The 15,805-nt window shown below is 41.4% G+C and overlaps 1 protein-coding gene across 1 annotated transcript in view; it reads right to left on the bottom strand.

Annotated features, from left to right (window-relative positions):
- The window catches only part of DOC2A (double C2 domain alpha), a 113,844-nt gene extending 102,649 nt beyond the window's left edge, over nt 1-11,195 (bottom strand). The window contains exons 1-2 of the mRNA XM_073635951.1: nt 11,017-11,195; nt 8,329-8,586 (exon numbers count right to left, since the gene is read on the bottom strand). Coding sequence (XP_073492052.1) covers nt 8,329-8,578 — 250 coding nt within the window. The 5' untranslated portion in view covers nt 8,579-8,586; nt 11,017-11,195. The remainder of the gene's footprint in view (nt 1-8,328; nt 8,587-11,016) is intronic.
- Between the last annotated feature and the right edge of the window lie 4,610 nt (nt 11,196-15,805).

The following is a 15,805-nucleotide window of genomic DNA, read 5'->3' as shown; positions in this document are numbered from 1 at the left end:
TTAAAAATGATCTTTCCATTCCGATCTGCAGCGGCTGTAACTTTCTATGTCTGTCAATAAATTCAATACAATATGACATCCTTGAAGCGTTCTGTACACTGTTGGTATACGGAATGCCCCCAGAAATGTCATTTCCTGCTCGTGTGATTGGCTCATTGATTTTCTCAGACGTCTGTGCTAAGATACAAGTCAAAGTTTAAGCATGCTCTACAAAGGAAATGTGTTTTTGGTGAGAGACTCCCTAAGGGTCCATTTACACTTTGAGGTTGCGGTAGTGCACAAGGACATTATATGCGTTGTAATGTCAATAATAATCCCTATGCACTACTCTACAACTGTGCACTACATAATCTCCATTGTGTTCCTGTGGTGGGGGTGGTGCTTTGTTACATTTAATTGTTAATTTACCATCAATATCTCATTAAAGAGAACCTGTCTAAACAAAATGCTATCACATAAGGGACTTTTGGTCTCCTATGTGATAAAAATAAAGTAGAAAAAAAAATGTTGAAATTAAAAAGGTACACCCAAGTAAATCCTGCCCCCTCATACATGCACACACAGTGGGGAAAATAATGATTTGAACCCCTGCAGATTTTGTACGTTTGCCCACTTACAAAGAAATGAAGGGTCTATAATTGTTATCATAGGCGTATTTTAAATAATAGAGACAGAATATCAACCAAAAATCCAGAAAAAAAACCACATGATACAAATGTTATAAATTGAGTTGCAGTTCAGTGAGTAAAATAAGTATTTGATCCGCTACCAACCAACAATAATTCTGGCTCCCACAGACTGGCTACAGTATGTGCTCATGTTGTACACAGATTAGTCCTGTCAATTTAATAAGGTCCTCCTAACGACAACTCGTTATGTATATAAAAGACACCTGTCCACAGAATCTCTTTCTCCCATTCAAACCTCATCATAATTGGCAAGACCAAAGAGCTGTCAAAGGACGTCAGGGACAAGATTGTAGACCTGCACAAGGCTGGAATGGGCTACAAGATCATCAGCAAGAAGCTTGGTGAGAAGGAGACAACTGTTGGCGAGATTATTCTCAAATGGTAGAAATACAAAATAACCATCAATCGCCCTCGGTCTGGAGCTCTATGCAAGATTTCACCTCATGGGGTAGGGATGATCATGAGAAAAGTGAGGGATCAGCCCAGAACTACATGGGAGGAACTTGTGAATGATCTCAAGGCAGTTGGGACCACAGCTACCAAGCAAACCATTGGTAACACAATCTGCCCCAATTTATTGAAATCCTGCAGCGTCTACCAGGTCCCGATCCTCAAGAAGGCACATGTACAGGCCCTAAAATACCAAGATGCATAAAAATAAAGTAACCCCACCATGGAGACCGATTATTAGCGGGATAAACTCCCTGTATTACCGCATTGGTGAATATTTGGATACATTTTTTCAACCAATGGCGGCAAAGGGTAGAGCCTTTTTGAAAGATGGGAAGGAATTAAAAAGACTATTGCAGGATGTTGCTGTGGAGGGGCCCACCCTATTGGTGACAGCCGGTGTTGAGTCCCTCTACACCAACATGAATCAGAAAGATGCGCTAGATGCGGTCAAATGGTCTTTGCACAAATATAGCCCTCGGGCTTTCATACTGGAGTGAATGGAGCCGCTGCTTCAGGGCGCTTTGCAGGCGCTATTTTTAACGCTATATCACCTGCGAAGCGCCTCAGTGTGAAAGGAGTCTGTGGGACATTGCTCCAAATCAGGGACAGTCCCATGAAATCAGGGACAGTTGGGAGCTATGCAATCAGCCATAACATTATGATTATTGACAGCCTGGTAAAGTGACTAACATTGACTATCTTGTTACAATGGCATCTGAAAGTGGGTGGGATATATTAGGCAGCAAGTGAACAGGTTGTCTGTAAAGTTGATGTGTTGAAAGCAGAAAAAATGGGCAAGTGTAAGGGGCTGAGCAACTCTGACAGGGGTCAAATTTTAATGGCTAGACGACTGGGTCAGAGCAACTCCAAAACTGCAGCTCTTGTGGGATGTTCCTGGTCTGCAGTGGTCAGGACAAAAAAGTGGTCCAAGGAAGGAAAACCGACAAACTGGCGACAGGATTCAAGAATGGTTTGAGGAGCACAATAATGAGTTCAAGGTGTTGACTTCACTTCCAAAGTCATCAGATCTCAATCCAATCGAGCATCTGGGGGATGTGCTGCAAAAACAAGCCCGACCCATGAAGGCCCCACTCTTGTAACTTACAAGACTTAAAGGATCTGCTACTGACAGCTTGGTATCAGACACCACAGCCTACCCTTCGAGGTCTAGTGGAGTCCATGCCTCAACGGGTTATGGTGGGTGGTCATAATGTTATGGCTGATCTGTGTATGTCCTCTATATAGATTTTTACAATCTTTTGTATGGTTTAGGCAGGAGAATCTCAGATTAATATGTCTGTGTCCTTTGCTCTCCTACCGACAATCCCTTTGCAGACACAACCACACCCCACTTGTGTAGATGGGAAAAGATGTATTCCAAACACACCTAGCAGAACGCATTCCATTAGCCCCATCCATCAAAATAAAAAAAAAATAAATAAAAAGAATGATGTCTAAGATGCTTTGCCTGGATACCTGACATGCATTTAAAATGCATTCCTTTGAATTTGATGCAATTGATCAGCAGATATTACTTACAAATAAAGTTTTTCTTCCTTTTACAAGGTCATTGCAGCAAAAGCACCTTGAACGCATGTTAAACACATTGCGTTTTTGTGTGTCTACGGGGCAGACTATGCTTAGAAAATGTCAACGCGACACGACGCAATACAAAAGGAACACTGCTAAAAAAGAACGTCCTACATTGCAGCAGACAATTCCGATCAAAGCTCAACCATTTCCGGCCGAATACGTTCTTAAAGGAACGTAACCCTATGTTTGATATGTTTGATAGTGAAATCTAATCATGATCATGTCTACAATGAATATGCTTGTCTATCTGTATACATTTACCAATATAATTTTTATTATATACCATTATCATTATTATTTATATTATTTGTATTATATTTCTTCGCTATATCTTTATTATTTTATTCGATTTTCTCTATTCCTTTCTCTATATCTTTACTATTTTATTAGATTTCTCAATTCTTTTCTATACATATGTATTATTTTTATAATATTTCTCTTTCTCTATATATTTATAATATAGTTTTATATATGAAATTTTTTATATATAGAGTTTTCTTTTACATATGTATTGTTTTAATATTAATATTTTTTTTAATATGATATTAATAATATTTTTATAGTCATATTCATTTTAAAGTGAAGATGTTGTTTAAGATGAATATATGATTTTTTAAAAAAATTTATGATTGGTATAAAATGGTTTGCATATATCCATTCATTCTCATGCAACAACGAAGAGTTTCTTGCTCATCTTGTGTTTTTATATTTGATTTATACACTTTTTTACTATTCATATTTATATATATATATATGTGTTCTAACCCTGATGAAGGGGGATGCCTTGGAAACGTGGTGGATATTTCTTTTTCGACTGGTTATGACTTTGCTATCAAGAATAAAAGATATGTATGACTTTGTAATTGATCTTTCAGCACTCGGTTCCTTCTATTCACCTTATCTGCTCAAGTAGGGTGGGTCCTACTTCTGTGGGTCTGTGCCCCCACTTTGTGTCTTCTGAACAGCCGAGATCCTCTTGACAAGAACCAATATCAACTAACATTTGAAGAACTACTAAGTTCCAAGGTTTGATTTCTCTTCTTCATGTATTAAAAGAATTGGAGACCCATGTGGAGACCCATGTAAGCAAGCTATGGTAACACTAAGCATGCCCATTGACTTCATACCACATAGACGGCCAGGCTGGTGCACTGTAGGGATTAGAAGAGTAAAGCTGATATCACAAAAAAAAACAAAAAAACACCAAAGCTGAAAATCTGAATTTCGCTCATTAAGCTGCTATTTAATTCTATTAAGTATTATTTTTTTGGAGACCCAGAAGGCTCATTTAAGCAAGCCATGGTAACGTTAACATGCCTATTGGCTTCATACCACATACTCAGCCTATGGCATTGTTGGGCGGGGAAGAGAAATTTTGGCCAATTTGATATTGCTACGAAATTACATCAAAGCTGAAATTCTCTATTTCGCTACTTCATTGGTAGGGCTGAGAAGAGAAATTTTGGCAAATTTGACATTGCCAGGAAGTTACATCAAAGCAGAAAATCCCAATTTCGTTCACTAAGCTGCTTAAGCAAAACATTTGCATGCATAAATTTGTACTTTTTTAAATTATTCATTTAGAGATTCTAAAGACTCATGTAAGCAAACCGTAGTAACCTTAAACATGCCTATTGGGTTCATACCACATACTCAGCCTATTGCATTGTTGGGACGGGAAGAAAAATTTTGGCAAATCTGATATTGCTACGAAATTACATCAAAGCTGAAATTCTCTATTTTGTTAATTAAATTGGTTAGGCAAAATTAGCATTAAAAAATGTCTACTTTTTAAAAATTATTTATGTAGAGTTTTCTTTTTTTACGGGGAAAGGGGGGGTTGTATTTAGAGTAGTTGAGTTTGTTTCACTTCACTTGAAATGTTTGTAAGTTATTAATTCATGAAGATGGAACGTGTATGTATAATTAATGGAATAAGTTGTAACTAATTGTATATTTACATAATTGTAGCTATTCCCATGTGGTCCAATGAAGCAGACCGGGTCTGAAAGAACACGTAATATATAGCCAACATCTTGCAAACGAAATATCAATGCATTCTGCCATATAAAGTCTGATGACATATAGAACGGAGAGTTTATATTGGATTGTAAATGGTAAAAGGTAATTGTATGGAAATAATATGTGGCTATTCCTATGATGATGGAATTATTAGTGATAAAAAACTTTTTTGTAATGATGTCCTTTATGAAATTGAAAATAAAGATTTTTCTATTGTAGAAATAGTGTCACACTTTAAAAATCCCTTTAACTCGTATCCCTCAAATATCTTCTAATACTGGGATGTGGCTTCTAGATTGATTTAATTAAAGACAAGATTACGAGGCTAATGAGGGGCTGCTTTTGGCACAGGAACATCTCCAGGATAATTGTAATGAGAGTTTGTAGCCTTTAGAAGCCATTTAAATGCCCTAATCCTAACTATCTAACCCTAACCACCTTACCCCAACTTACCCCAGCCAACACCCTAACCTAACCTTAAATATAACCCTAACTCCCTCTCCTAACCCTAACTCTAACCCTAATCACTTTACCCTAACCTCCAACCTAAACCTAACCACCTTAACCTTTAGCCTAAACAGCTAAATACCTTTTCTCTTCAGTATATTGCAGTCTTGTGATTTCTATCAGTGTCTGGTTAAAGCTTGTAGGAGGAGTTTTTTAATCTCCTCTGACTGTCCTATGAGGCCGCAGGATCCCTGACCCTCTGTCTGGACAGTGCTGATTGGCCCTGTGCTGATCACATGCACTCTCTCAAGTGAGAAAAAAAAAACAATACACACCAAACTGAGCATGTGCAGCTTGTCCCCTACCCTCCGTAATATCTGGAGATGAGTTGGAGACAGTGGAGGATCAGAGGAGACATGATCAAACAGCCTTTTCACATAATGCAGAGGATTAACCCTTTAGGTTCCACAGTGAGTATAACAAGCATGCTTTACTGCATATACGGACTGATTTTACTGTTGTGGGTTTAGTAACACTTTAATCCAAAACCTAAGCCTAACTCTAACCAGCAACCCTAACCTAACCCCAACCACCTTACCCTAACCTAAATCTAACCCTAACTCCCTCTCCTAACTCTAACCCTAATCACCTTACACTAACCGCCAACCTAAACCTAACCACCTTAACCCTTAGTCTAAACCTTACCCTAACTTAACTCAAAACCTAAGCCTAACTCTAACCCACAACCCTAACCTAACCCCATCCACTGCCCTTACCTAGCTCCAAAACTTAAACCTATCTCAATAACCTAATCCTCACTCTAACCCTAACCACATTACCCTAACCTAACCCTAACTCTATCCCTAACCCTCAGCCATAACCTAACTCTAACCACCTTACACTTATCTAACTCTAACCACCTTACCCTAACCCCCTAAGCCTAACTCTAATCAGAAATCCTAACCTAGCCCCAACCACCACCCTAACCTAACTCCAAACCTAACCCTAACTCCCCTAACCTAACCCTGACTCTGACCCTAACCACCTTACCCTAACCTATCCATAAACCTAACCCTCAGCCCTAACCTAACTCTAACCACCTTACCCTAAAATAAACCTAACCCTAACTCCAACCACCTTACCCCAACCTCCTAAGCCTAACCTAATCTTAATTGTAACCCTAACCTTAACTTCAACCCTAACCCTCTAACCCTAATCTGACTCTATCCCATAACCTAATCCCAACTCTATTCCTAGCCCTAAAAACCACCTTAGTTCAACTTTACCAATTGATAAAATGTTAAATTTTGCTGGAATCTCAAAATTATCAGTGAAAGTTCAGAAAAATAAATATTCTCCTGAGAATTCCCATCTTCATGCTCTAACCCTAATCTAAACCTAACCCTAACTCCAACCATTGTCCTCTGGCCCCAACTGTAACGCTTAAAATAGCCCAAAAAAAAAAACACCTTAACTTCATCTTAAGCATTGACTCCAATATTTTGAAATTTCACCAGATTCTCAAAATTTTCACTGAAATTTCAGCAAAATAAAAATTCTCTTGAGAATTCCCTTCTCCAAACTCTAACTTTAATCTAAACCTAACTCCAACTCTAACCCTAACCTCTAGCACCAACTTCACCTACCCCATTGACACCAATGAATTTCACCAAGATTTTGAAATTTCATCAGAACCTCTGAATTTTTCACAGAAATTTCGGCAAAATAAAAATTATTCTGAGAATTCTCTTCTCCAAACTGTAACCTTAATCTAAATCTAAATCTAGACCACAACTCTAACCACAACCCTTAAAATAACCCCCCCAAAAAAACCTTAACTTCACCTTCACATTGACTCCAATGAATTTCACCCAAATTTTGAAATTTTACCAGAATCTCTGAATTTTTCACAGAAATTTCGGCAAAATAAAAATTATTCTGAGAATTCCCTTCTCCAAACTCTAACCTTAAATTAAACCTAACCCCAACTCTAACCATAACCATCTAGCCCCAACTCTAACCATAACCTTTAAAATAACCAAAAAAACACCCTTACGTCAACTTCCCCATTGACTCCAATGAATTTCACCGGAATCTCATAATTTTCACTGAAATTTTGTCAAAATAAAAATGTTCCTAAGAATTCTCCTCTCCAGACTCTAAACCTAACCCTAATGCTGGCTGTACATGCATAGATTTTCATTTGAAAATTTTTGTATTAAGAATGTTCATTCGATTTTCTAATCGTTAGTGGGGGTCAAATGAACATCCGTCTTTGACCACAGAAGAAGCAGCATAATACAAAACTTTTCTTGATCAATTGAATTTACGGACAGTGTTTGTTGTTTTCGTTCAGAAATTACATTCATGTAAAATCGAATGGTAAAAGCAAGTAAAATTTTCGAACAACATTTGTCCATTCATCAAATGTACAAAGAATTTCTGTACAAATATACCTATGAATAGTCTCGTCCCAAAATCTATACATGTATGGCCAGCATAACTCTGTGTGCAAGGCTCTAAGCCCAACTCTAACCGTAACTCCCTAAGCCTAACTCTAACTGTAACCCTAAAAACCACCAAAAATAACCTTGACTTCACCTTCTCCACCGACTCCAATGCTTTTTGCCAAAATGTTGGGAATTCACCAGAACCTCTAAATTTCCAACGAAATTTGAGGAAAACCCTCAGCTACTATTTGTTAATAAACCGGGGGCATGTTATAAAAGCCAAGGGAAGAGAAAACGTAGTTGGTATACACCGCATCCAACCTGCTACAGAAAAATGTGACAACTAGAATTGTGTTGCCGAGGGCAAAGCAGACACTTTTCGCTTTTTTTTATACTTTTATAGCTCTCCCTCCCCCCCTCTTAAGAGTGTAGTGATCTCTTCCAGCTGAGTACTACGTGATGGCCGTGACTCGATTCTGTTTTATGGCTGGCATCTCAGCTGGCTACCGAGGAGTGAAAAACAAATTGCAATTTAATAGCAGAGGAGGAAAAGCTGGCTGTGTTTACTAAGAAACATTCCAGCAGGCTCTGAAGACAATCTGCAGCTGGGCGGACGTCCCCTTTAAATGACACCGCAAAAGACGCCAGCATGGGTTTTGAGCAGAAATACTCACTGCCGTCGTCGGAGTCATAGTTGTCCAGGTCTGTGGAGTCGGTCTCTAGCTCTGGCACCTGGGGGCGTATGTCCAGTGGGGCGAGGGTGTGCGGGGGCCCGGTGGGAGAATGGGCCCCTTCCGGCCATGGAGTGTATCTAGGGAAGTAGTCAGAGATCTGCTGGATGGGCCGGATGGGTCCCGGGCACACGTTGATGGCCATGTGCTCCTGGATACTGATGGGCACCTTGTCGCCTCGCCGTACTGTCATCGGCGTTCCTGCGAACAGAAAGAGAAAGAGAGTCAGGGAAGACCAAGAGCACACTGTGATAAAAATTTCATAGTAATTAAAAATGCAACACTGGAGGGAGCATAGCGGTAATAAAATGTAACAATGACTATAGGGCACTGATGTAAGAAGCTGCGGTACTGGACCCAGTGAATTGTGTGCAACAATTACAATGGGAACCAATGGCTGAAATGTGGCAGGTAGGATGGGATCCACTGCTTAGAGTGCAGAGGGCATCTGTTGCATAATGTACAGAAGGTGTAAAGGATCTGATGCAACAAATTGTGTGGTTGGCAAGGATCCACTGAAAAGAGCTGAGTGGGCATGCATTGGGTGCTCAGCACCCATAGAAAATCCAATGGATCTATATAGGGATCATCAAGTAATAGGGAACCTGTGGATAAAGTGCAGGAACTAGTGGGTAGAATGTGGAAAACAGAAAATCCAGTGTACAGAATGCAGTGGGTAGTAGGGATCCAGTTGATAAAAAAGGTCATTGGGATTTAGCAGAAAAACTGTAGCAGGTAGAAGAGATCAGTGCATTCAATGGATAGAGTACTGCTGAAAGAGTGCAGAAGGCAGTAGGGAGCTATTGAATCAAGTGCAATGGGTAGCAGGGATTTATTTGATAGATTGTAGCAGATAGTAGGACTCCAGTGGGTAAGGTGCAGCAGATAATAGGCATCCAGTTTTTAGGGTGCTGCAGGTGTTAGGGATCCAGGGAACAGAGTGCAGCAGGTGGTAGGGATTTAGTTGGTAGAGTGTTGCAGCTAGTGTTGCAGCTAGTAGGCATCCTGTGGGTAGCGTGTAGTAGGGATCCAACATAATGCAATAGGTAGTTGATCCAGTGGGTAACGTGCAGCATGTAGCAGAAATCCAGTAGTACTGTGCAGCTGGTAGTAGGGTTCCCATGGAGGAGTGCTGCAGCTGATAGGGATCCAGTGAGTAGAGTGCAGCAGGTGGTAGAGATCTTGTGAGTAGAGTGTAGCAGGTAGTAGGGGTTCTACAGATTGAGTGTGGCAGGTGGTAGGGATCTAGAGGTTTTAGTGCGGTAGGTAGTAGGGATTTAGAGGGTTGGGTGCAGCAGGTGGCAGGGATCTAGAAGGATGAGTGCTGCAGGTGATGAGGATCTAGAGGGCTGGGTGCAGCAGGTGGTAGGGATTCAGTGGGTAGAGTGCAGCAGGTGGTAGGGATCCATTAGGCTGAGTGCAGAAGGTGGTAGGAATCTAGACGGTTGGGTGCAGCAGGTGGTAGGGATCTAGATGGTTGAGTGCTGCAGGTGGTAAGGATCTAGAAGGTTGTGTGCTGCAGGTGGTAAGGATCTCGAGGGTTGAGTGCAGCAGGTGGTAGGGATCTAGAAGTTTGACTTCTGCAGGTAGTAGGGATCTAGATGGTTGGGTGCAGCAGGTGGTAGGAATCTGGAGGGTAAAGTTCAGTCGGTGGTAGGTATCCAGAAGGTAGAGTGCAGCAGGTGGAAGGGATCCAGCAGGTAGCAGGGATCCTTCGATTGCAGCAGGTGGTAGGGGTCTATAGGTTTGAGTGCAGCAGGTGGTAAGGATCTACAGGGTTGGGTGCAGCAAGTCGTAAGGATACAGAGGGCAGAGTGCAGCAGGTGGCAGGGATCCAGTGGGTAGAATGCAGAAGGTGGTAGGGATCTAGAGTGTTTACTGCTTCAGGTAGTAGGGATATAGAGGATTGAGTGCAGCAGGTAGTAGGGATCCAGAGGGTAAAGTTTAGTAGGCAGTAGGGATCCTAAAGGTAGAGTGCAGCAGGTGGAAGGGATCCAGTGGGTGGAGTGCAACTGGTGGAAGGGATCCAGTGGTTAGAGTGCAGCTGGCGGTAAGGATCTAGATGGTAGAGTGCAAGAGGTGGTAGGGATCTAGAGGGTAGAGTACAACAGGTGGTAGGGATCTAGAGGAGGGTAGAGTACAACAGGTGGTAGGGATCCAGCAGGTAGATTGCAGTAGTTGGTAGGATTTCAGTGGTGCAGTAGAATTGTAAGTTAGAAAAGGTTTATATGGCATAGCAGTAAACCCTAGAACATGTCTGTTGTGGGAGCTGTGAAACAGTCACGTCCTTTTACTATGTCCATTAAAATTGTGATAACCACCATGTGCCTCCACTATGGGAGCCTACCACATGCACGGCACAGCACCGCCAACTTCCACCACCATTGCCATTGCGCAACCTCACCAACCTGTTCTTTCACGTAAATCATCATTATCGTAACTTGCAGGAAAATCACCGACCCTTACTGTGCCGGCCAACCCCAAGCAACCATGACGCTTTAACCCCTTTCTGGCTTAAAAAGCAGAAACCTGCGGAATATCCCCCCTTTTTTAACCTTCCACCGTCCAGAAAGAGATCAGGAAGGGGAGCATTGCCTTGTTAACCCTTTCCACCCAGCAGAATGGACTTACCTGTCACCGTAGCTCTCTAAAGGCAGCAAGCAGCAGGGCACCTGGGGGACCGAGGCAGAGAGCGGAGCTGAGCGGAGGACGCAGAGGAACGGCTAGATTGCCTCTGATGATGCTTCTCTCCCTGACTGCTGTGTCTCACAGCAGGGGAAGGAGGGAGGGAGAGCAGAGGAGAGGTGGAGACAAAGAAAGAGCAAATGAATAGAGGGGAAAAAAAGGAAAGAGTGTAGACAGAGGTGAAGGAAAACAATCACAAGATAACTCAGACACCACCAACCGCTACTTAACCACTTGATGCTTGGACCTCGTTCAATACAATCCAGACACATCCATCTGCCTGGACACCTATTGTCAGCCGGGCTCTGCTGCATGCAACCCTTTTATCTCTTCTCATTCTTTGTAATTTTATATCTGCAAAAACAAACCCATAAATAAGAAGAATAAACAAAAACAACATATGCAGTAAAACACGCATTTCATTCAAGGGTTGCTGTAATAACTCAATGGTGGGTTTATTTACCAAACCTGAGCACAAAATAAATACTAAATAAAGGAAGCACATTTAGAGAAATAAATCAGAGAATGAACACACACAACACATTCAATGCAATATATACAATCTATATTTACAGCATACAATTTAACACTTGGAATGTGTTGACTGAAGTGAAGACCAAATAATCTGAAAAATTAGACTTACATAAATTAAGAATCTAAGAATAAAATTTAAGACATTAAGGAATAACTCATAAAAATCACACACACATAGATAGATAGATAGATAGATAGATAGATAGATAGATAGATAGATAGATAGATAGATAGATAGATAGATAGATAGATAGATAGATAGATAGATAGATAGATAGATAGATAGAGGAAAGGAGGAAGGAAGTAAGGTACATGAAAGCAACAATGAAGGGAAGAAGGAAGGATGGACAGGAAAAGAGAAGGAGGAAAGGATGAAATAAAGGATGAAAGGAGGAATGGGACAGAGAAGGAAGGAAGGAAGGAAGGAAGGAAGGAAGGAAGGAAGGAAGGAAGGAAGGAAGGAAGGAAGGAAGGAAGGAAGGAAGGAAGGAAGGAAGGAAGGAAGGAAGGAAGGAAGGAAGGAAGGAAGGAAGGAAGGAAAGGAAATGAAAGATGAAGGGAGGGGAAAAGGGAAGGATGGATGCGAAAGGGGAAGGAAGAAAGGAAAGAAAGTTGGTTGGAAGAAAAAATGAGATAAAGGAAGAAAAGAGGAATGGAATGGAGGAAGGAAGGAATAGATAGATAGATAGATAGATAGATAGATAGATAGATAGATAGATAGACTACAGAACAATGACTAAAGATATGTTTATACAATAAAAAAGAGAGAATGAATTAGAGAGGATGGAAAGGAAGAAGGAGGGAAGATGGAAGAAGGATGGAAGGCTAGGTGAATGGGAAGAAAGACAATAGAGACAATAAAATAAAGTATGAGAGGGAGGATGGAAGGAATATGACTGGAAGGAAAGTATATGAAAGGAAGGATGGAAGAAAGGTAAATAGAAAGGTTGGAAGGAGGGGAGGAAGGAAGACAGAGGGACAATAAAATGAAGGATGTGATGAAAGAAGGAAGATGATTGCAAGGTAGATGAGAGAAAGAATATAAGAATGGAGGGAAGAGAAGAAGGAAGGAATGATGTATTGGAGGGAGGGAGGAAGAACATAGGAGGTTAAAAGGAAGTAAGAAATGGGGAAAAGGACAGGAGGAAGGGAAGAAGGAAAGATGATGGATGGAAGGGAAGAAGGAAGGGAGGACTGGAGGAAGGGAAGAAGGATAGGAGGAAAGAAGAAAGGAAGGAATAAGAGAAAGGAAGTTATGAAGAGAAGAAGGAAGAACGTTAAAAAGAAAGAAGGAAGAAAGGAAGGCTGGAAGGAAGGGAAGAAAGTATGAAGAGAAGGAAGGAAGGAAAACAGAACAAGGAAATTAGGCAGGAAGGCTAAGAGGAAGGTAATAAAATAAAAGAAAGGATGGGAAAAAAAGAGAGGAAGATGACTAGAAGGAAAGGAAGCAGGAAGGAAAGTTGGATGGGAGGGAGGGAGGAAGGATAGGAGTAAAGAAGCAAACAAGTGATGTGAAAAAGGAAGGGAAGACGGAAGGACGATGGAATGAAGAAAAGGGTGAAAGAAGGAAGATGATTGGAAGGAAAATAAATGAAAGAAAGAATGGAAGGAAGGGAAGAAGGATAAATGGGAAGGGAGGAAAGATAGGAGGAAAGAGGGATGCGAGGGATATGATAAAGAAAAGAAGGGAAAAATGTGAGGACAATGGAAGCAGAGATGGATGGGAAGAAGGAAGGGCAGTAACATAAAAGATGGGATGAAAGACAGGAAATGACTGGAAGGAAAGAAAGAATGTAAGGAAGGCTTGGTTGGGAGGGAGGGATAGAGAAAAGCTAGGGTGAAATGAGAGAAAGGGAGGAAGGAAGAAAGGAAAGAAGGAAAATGGAAGGATTGAAAGAAAAAAGGGAGGGATAGGAAGAAGGAAAAAAGCAGATGAATGGAAAGAAGGAAGGAAAGAAAGAAAGGCGGAAGTAAGTTTTTATTAGATCAATTTTAGTATTTCATGAGGCTTTATTCCCACACAAACAGTTTGACTCTGTGTTTTTGTGTTCTATATTTTTCTCACTCATCACTAACATTGGCCACTCAGTAGTTTGACAGAACCCTCTTCTACTTGATCTCGGATATGAATCCAGCAAACATCTGTTCATTCACAATGCATACTGTTTTACTGTCCATCCTGCCACCATCATGTACTGTCACCGTCATGTGTATGAGGTCTGAGGTGTACTGTCCCTGTAAGGTGTATGAGGTCTGAGGTGTACTATCATTGTCATTTGTACGAGGTCTGAGGAGCACCATCACTGTCATGTGTATGAGGTCTGAGGGGCACCATCACTGTCATGTGTATGAGGTCTGAGGAGCACCATCACTGTCATGTGTATGAGGTCTGAGGAGCACCATCACTGTCATGTGTATGAGGTCTGAGTATTGTCACTGTGTAGTGTATATGAGGTTTGAGGAACACTGTCATCGTCATTTGTAAGAGGTCGGAGGAGCACTGTCATTGTCATGTGTATGAGATCTGAGGAGCACTGTCCCCATCATATGCATTAGGTCTGAAGAGCACTGTCACCATCATGTGTATGGGGTCTGAGGAGCACTGTCACTGTCATGTGTATGAGGTCTGAGGAGCACTTTCACCATCATGTGTATGAGGTCTAAGGAGCACTGTCTCCCTCATGTGTATGAGGTCTGAGGAGCACTATCACCATCATGTGTATGAGGTCTGAGGAGCACTGTCACCATCATGTGAGCGAGGTCTGAGGAGCACTGTCACCTTCATGTGTATAAGGTCTGAGGAGCACTGTCACCTTCATGTGTGTAAGGTCAGAGGAGCACTTCCACCATCATGTGTATGAGGCCTGAGGAGCACTTCCACCATCATGTGTATGAGGCCTGAGGAGCACTGTCACCTTCATGTGTATAAGGTCTGAGGATCACTGCCACCATCATGTGTATGAGGTCTGAGGAGCACTGCCACCATCATGTGTATGAGGTCTGAGGTGTACTGCCACCGTAATGTATTATTGTTATGTAGCCTAACAATGTCAAATAACCGTGTTATTTCCCTATAAATATCTGGTGACCTCTGGGACCTTTAATTCCATAACTCTCCTCTGTAACAAGACGAGAGAAGGCTATTTAACTTTACCTGTGACACCGGATTTCCTGCAGAATTTAATAATCCCCCCTAATAAAGTTAGCAGACACCAGGCTTCTAAATCTTTAAATCCCTTTCCTTTTCTGTAATGCCAGAGTGTAATAAGAGAGCGAGAAATCATCTCTCTGCCAGAATGACAGGAAGGGGGGGCGGGAATCCTGCGTAGGTGAATAAGCCGGGATTTTTCTGAGCGAGGTTTGGGAATTTATCTCTGACGTGATCCTATTCCTTCCTCCGCAATGCAATGATGCAACAAACGTGTGCATCCAGGAGGCCAATTTATGGGTAAATGGTCCAAATGCCGGCTGAGCTGCCCAAACCAGCTCAGCCTCTATATGGTGTCATTGGCGGTAGGTCCGGGGTGCAACATCCGTGTGCTCCACCACAAAACAACAGGTTGATCAGTGCTGCCAGAATATAAAACCAAAATCCTTTAGGCTGCATTCACATTATAGCATTTTGTGAACGTGAGCAAAATTGTGCCACCCATGTGCGCTGGTGCTGCCCCATGCATGACAAACACAACAAAGTAGCTCACGCCCATTTTTTTTGAACTTCACTCATTTTTTTTACCCATGAATGCAGGCAAAAAATGGCTGCCTGTTTTGCCGCATTTGGGGAGCCATTAACCATGACACAACAAGTGTGAAACGTGTTGTTCGCGAGCTTCAGAAACGCATGCAAAATCGCTTGATTTCATGAAACACTATAGTGTGATTGCAGCTTTATTCTAATCCTTTCAAAAACAATGCAAGACAGATGAGAAAACACGCTCTTCTGGATGACGCGTTTCATCATTCTTTATTTTTTTATTATTAATTTGATAAAAGCTAGAGCTGTTGAGCTTTTACTAATCATCGATCAAGCATTAAAGGGCCTATTTACATTTGTGCTGTTCATTAATGCACATGCGTTTGAGGCATTTAGTCATGCATTAACATGCATTGCGTTAAGACGGCCTATTGGCCTTCTGATGTTACAAAATGCCTCAAAATTTTTGTGTTGTAGCACACACCATAGCGCATTGTGGAAAAAAAA

The sequence above is a fragment of the Aquarana catesbeiana genome, linkage group LG06 (genome assembly GCF_042186555.1).
Source record: "Aquarana catesbeiana isolate 2022-GZ linkage group LG06, ASM4218655v1, whole genome shotgun sequence".
Lineage (NCBI taxonomy): Eukaryota > Metazoa > Chordata > Amphibia > Anura > Ranidae > Aquarana > Aquarana catesbeiana.
The sequence above is the reverse complement of the archived record's forward strand: the minus strand, read 5'-3'. Positions and strand labels throughout refer to the sequence as shown.